General features: G+C 53.9%; 1 protein-coding gene across 1 annotated transcript in view; it reads left to right on the top strand.

Moving 5' to 3' along the window:
- The window catches only part of ADGRD1 (adhesion G protein-coupled receptor D1), a 99,445-nt gene that overhangs the window by 22,804 nt on the left and 71,385 nt on the right, over positions 1-5,256 (top strand). Inside the window, exons 7-8 of the mRNA XM_012657647.1 lie at positions 2,018-2,291; positions 4,390-4,454. Of these exons, the coding sequence (XP_012513101.1) occupies positions 2,018-2,291; positions 4,390-4,454 (339 nt within the window). The remainder of the gene's footprint in view (positions 1-2,017; positions 2,292-4,389; positions 4,455-5,256) is intronic.

The following is a 5,256-nucleotide window of genomic DNA, read 5'->3' as shown; positions in this document are numbered from 1 at the left end:
GGAGGGGGGGTGCCTGCACCCGTGGGGAGTCTTTGTGTATTTCCGAGAGCAGCCCTTTGCCACACGCCTTTTGCAGTATTTCCTCCCTGTCTGTGGCGTGTCTTCTCCTCCCGACGGCGTCCATCGCGGGGGCGCAAATTCTTAGCTTTAACGCCGTCCCTGCTCGTCAACTGCGTCTTTCACGGACTGTGCCTTGGCGTCGTACCTGAACGGCCATCGCCAAACCCATGGGCGGCTGCGTCTTTCTCTTGTCTTATCTTCTAGGAGTTTCACGGTTTTGCATTTTACATTCAGATCTAGAATCCATTTCAAATTAATTTTTGTGACCGATTTAAGGTTTGCGCGTAGATTCGCTTCCTTGTGCGCCTGGGCAGGCGCAGGTGCCGGCCCCTTCGTGGGGACGGCGGTCTTTGTTCCACTTCCCGCTTTGAACCTTGGCTGTGTCTGTGCCGGTCCGTGTCTGGGCTCCGCGCTCTGTTCCGACCCAGTTGTCTGCTGTTTTCCTTTCGAATCTCGCCCCGTCCTGACTGCCGCAGGCTCGTAGCGAGTCGCCAAGCCAGGTGGTGCGGTCCTGGGACCAGGTTCTCCACCGTCGGTTCTGTGCTGGCTGCTCTGGGTCGGCTGCTTTCTCCATGTAAACTCCAGGATTGACAAATTCTAACTAACCGTCAGTTCTGAAGTTCTAAACAGGGTGTTGATAGCCACAAAATAACTCTCTGGGATTCTGACCGGGATCGTGCAGAACACATAGATCAGTTCGACAGCTTGACAGCGTCGAGTCTTCCCAGCCGTGACCATGGGACAGCTCTCCGTTTATGTAGCTTTCGTTTGCATTTTTTCATCAGAGTTTTGTCGTTTTCCTCATAGAGAATGCGACACATCATTTATACCCAAGTATTTCTTTTTCCTTTTTTTGGAGTGCCAGTATAAACGATAATTTGCTGTTTTAATTTTAAATTCCATTTGTTCATTGCTGGTATACAGAAAAGTGGTTGACTTTCGTATATTAACCCTGTGTCTGGCAATTTTGCTATCATCATTTATTAGTTTCAGCGGGTTTTGTTGTTGATTCTTTTGTGTTTTCTGCATAGAAAATCTCGTCCTCTGTAAACAGAGATAGTTTTACTGCATCCTTCCCAATCTGTATGCTTTTGTTAATATTTTATTATTGTTATTATTTTGCCCTATTGCATAGTTAGCACTCGTGGTACGACGATGGAAAGGAGGGACCTTCCTGCCTTGCTCCCGACCACTCTGGCTTTTTCTGTTGGGCTCCTGTCTGATCGGCTGGCGCTCGTATCCTAGGCTTTTTCAAATATTTTATCATCTTTGCTTTCTTTTGTTTTCCTTCCTGTCTTGGATTTTTTTATTTTTTATTTTTTGGAGGGTGGAGGGACCTCTGTCCTGGCCGGTGACTGTTGCCTCAGCCCTGCCTCAGTCTCTGGTTCTCGGATAAGGACGGACAGCTGCCACCTCCGAGCTGCCTTGTTTCTGGTCACCCACCAGCTTCCGTCTTGGACTCATGTGCTCGGTCCCTTTGTAGCCTCTTCTCTGTCCCTTCCGTAGGGTGGAGACGTCCCCAGGGCCAGTTTGTGCACACTCAGCTCAGGGCTTGATGAGAACAAGGCTCTTTTGTTTGTTTGTTTGTTTCGTGATCATTATTTACTGAGCAAAACCAAACTGCTAGACTGGGAAGGCCACTGCCGGCCCCTCTGTCCCCTCCCCGTCTGGAAGAAGCCGGCCCTGGCAGGGTGCACCCACCTTGGCTCGCAGCCACTCAAATCTGTGACTCCTTTGTTAAGATAAAAGGGTCTCCTTGAACTGCTTTTGGAGTTTGGGGGATGGGGCAAAAGGTGATTTCTCTCCTGTGCTGCAAAGGACTGAGGAGAGCCAGGTCTGTTACGACCCGTGTTAGGACTCGGCAAGGTCGACGGTGACCGGCCGACTCAGGGGCGAGGGATGCGCTTAAACGCGGGAGAAGACTCCCGCGCGGGGAGCTCTTTGCTGCGGCGCTCAGATCTCTCTGTCTCCCGCAGGTCCCTACTGGACTCACGTCCTGTTTACGTGGAAGTCCAAGGAGGGCCTGAAAGTCTACGTCAACGGGACCCTGAGCACCTCCGACCCGAGCGGGAAGGTGGCTCACGCCTACGGGGACCCCGACGTCAACCTGGTGATAGGGTCGGAGCAGGACCAGACAAAGCGCTACGAGAACGGAGCGTTCGACGAGTTCATCATCTGGGAGCGGGCCCTGACCCCGGACGAGATCGCCATGTACTTCACAGCCGCCATCGGTCAGTGCGCGGGGGGCTGGGGCGGGGCTGGCGTCTGTCCCTGGGGCACCTTCGTGTCCCCCTCCCCCTCCCAGCACGTCCCTCCTCCCTCTTGGTGTCAGCCTGCAGGCGCGAGACGCGTCCCCGCGGACCTCAGGGGTACGGTTATAGACAGGGGCGTTCACAGTCTCCCAGAGACACCTGAGAGGACGCTCTCGTCACCACGGGGCTCCCCGGCACCCGTGACAGATGATGGGGGAGGCTTTGGAGAACGAATGTTCCAGATCTTTGGCGCATTCCATCAACCAGTGTTTGCTCATCCCTTGGGGAGCCCCCGGGATGCCTCTTCCCGCTCAGCACGGGGTGGCGCTGACCCACGGGCAGGTGGACCCGGGTTCAAATCTCCACTCCGCCCTCATGAGCCACGGGCTGTTGGGAAGTCAGGATTTTAAGAATTGAGGAAAAATTCACATAACGCAAACTTAAGCATTTAGAAGTGAACAGTTCAGCGGCGTTTAGTACAGTCTCGATGCCGTGCAACCCCCCGCTCTGTCTAGTTTGAAGCCCCCAGAAGAAACCCCACACCAGGAAGCAGTCGCTCCTGCCCTGCCCCAGCCCAGCAGCCGCCGAGCTGCTTTCTGTCTCCCGGACCTACTTCTTCCCGAGACTCCATAGACACGGAATCAGACAGCATGTGGCCCTTTTGTCTTCACAGCTCAAATCATGTTTGTTCCTTTGTGAGGTGGATAAAAGCAACACTGCGCGCTGGCTCTCCAGAGACACGTTGTGGAGATAAAATGTGAACAGACGTGCGAGGCCATTAGTGCAATATCTGGCATGTGGCGAGTTTTCGATAGGTCTTAGCTGTTTCTATTATTTTATTTTTAATTTTGTTTTTTTAGAGACAGGGTCTCACTCTGTCACCCAGGCTGGAGTGCAGTGGCACGATCACAGCTCACTGCAGCCTCCACCCCCCTGGCTCAAGCAATCCTCCTGCCTCAGCCTCCTGAGTACCTAGGACTATAAGTGCACCACTATGCCCAGCTAATTTTTCCACTTTTTTTAGAGATGGGGTCTCGCTATGCTGCCCAGGCTGGTCTTGAACTCCTGGCTTCAAGTAATCCTCCAGCCTCAGCCTCCCAAAGTGCTGGGATTACAGACCTGTGCCTGGCCAGTTTTTAAAGTTAATATTCACTTTCCCCCTACAGTTTTGTTTTCATTTGCCTACAAGCGAACCCAGTTTCTTTATGTCCACGTAAAATAATCTGTCAAGAAACGACAGCCGCCATGTAGGCGCCTCACGCCATCGGTGCCGGGACCAGGAGGTGAAAGGCCTGGGTCCCCCCCGCCGCTCAGGTTCTGACGTTGAGTCCGTCAGCTGTGAGGACTCTGTTGATTGTACGAGAGAAAAACTCAGCTCAAATTGACTTCACCTGCTCCCGCCACCCAAAGCGACCTCGAGGGAGTTTCTGGAAGTGAAGTGGAAAATCTGGCCAAGTCTGTGTTCTCGTCAGGGAGCGGGAGGATTAGAAGTCGGTGACAGGCAGACAGCGCGAGTCACGGCTCAGTCTTTGCTCGTCTTCATTGTCCGTGATTACTTACTGTTCACCCCGTGGGGTCGTGAGGACAGAGTAATAGCGTCCCTGGGGATGGGAAACTCAGGGAGGTGGTTCCCGGGCCACTTTGCCGGGTCTCATCTCTCCCCATCTGTGTTGGAGGAAAGCGCTCGCGGGTCTCCATGGTGTCCTCGCCCCGCGATTAACGCCACTCCACGGCCGCCGTGGAAATCTATTCCTTTGGGCTCTTCATTCATTTGAGATCAGCAATACCATGCATAAAACCATCTTTGTGTAGGACGACTTGCGTGAAGGGTGTTCGAAAGCAATTTGTGGTACAAATGGGAAAATATCTGACGTGGGAAAATCCATACTACCTATTAGCACCCGTTACGCCGATCTATGCGCCTTTGTCTCTCCGGCAACGCTCCTGCTCCAAACAGTCTCGGGCTCTCTTGGTGTTCTGGAGCCGGGAAACTGTGCAATAAGGACAGGCCTTCCTTGGGGTGACAGAAGGTGGCTGTGTTTTAACCCTTAATTAAGCATTTTTCTTTTTTTCCCAGGAAAGCATGTTTTGTCACTGTCCACCCCGCCAAGCCTCGGCGTGACCCCCGCAGCGAGCACCGCGGTGAGCAGATGAGTTTCCTTTGGTTCCTGCCACCCCCTGGCTGACGTCTGTCTGCTCGGACTGTCTGCCGGGGACAGACTCTCCTGGCTGGGCTGGGCTCCCCCTGCGGGCGGAGTGCTGTCTGGGGGAGCCGGCAGGTGGAAGGGAAGCCAGCTCTGATGCTGAGTCTTGGCTGGGGAACCCCTTGGTTCCTGTCCCCTGTAAGCCCAGGTGCCTGAAGGGAGGGAACCAGATTCCTGGGAACACGTGGAGGTCGAGGTCGTTGCCCGGACGGGGGCTCAGTGGGTGGGGCGCGGGGAGGGGCTGCCTGGACACTCGGCCTCCGTGTGTGTCCTTTTCTTCTGACGCCGGAGGATACGGTCGATTTGTCTAGAAAATGTTCCCCGTGGGAATCACTATGTGCACTAGAAGAACTTTCCTTTCCTGAGAACTTCGATGCAGACTGAGCCGTCTGAGTGGGCTCAGCCTACCGGTTCTGAATCCGGTTCCACCACTTACCTGGGTGGAGCCCTCTGTGCTTAGCTTCATCCCCCCAGAGGGTCCCCACTTCACGTTGTCACAGGGATGAGACGCAAATATATGCACAATAGTCACAAAAGTGCCGGTATGTAGTGGGTACTATATTGTTGTTTATGTATTTATTTATTTGAGACAGAGTCTCGCTCTGTCACCCCAGGTAGAGTGCAGTGGTGCGATCACAGCTCACGGCAGCCTCAAACTCCTGGGCTCAAGCGATCCTCCTGCCTCAGCCTCCCGAGTAGCAGGGACTACAGGCATGCGCCACCATGCCCGGCTAATTTTT

Source organism: Propithecus coquereli, unplaced genomic scaffold (genome assembly GCF_000956105.1).
Source record: "Propithecus coquereli isolate 6110/MARCELLA unplaced genomic scaffold, Pcoq_1.0 Scaffold556, whole genome shotgun sequence".
Taxonomy (NCBI): domain Eukaryota; kingdom Metazoa; phylum Chordata; class Mammalia; order Primates; family Indriidae; genus Propithecus; species Propithecus coquereli.
This window is presented reverse-complemented; position numbering and strand designations above follow the sequence as displayed.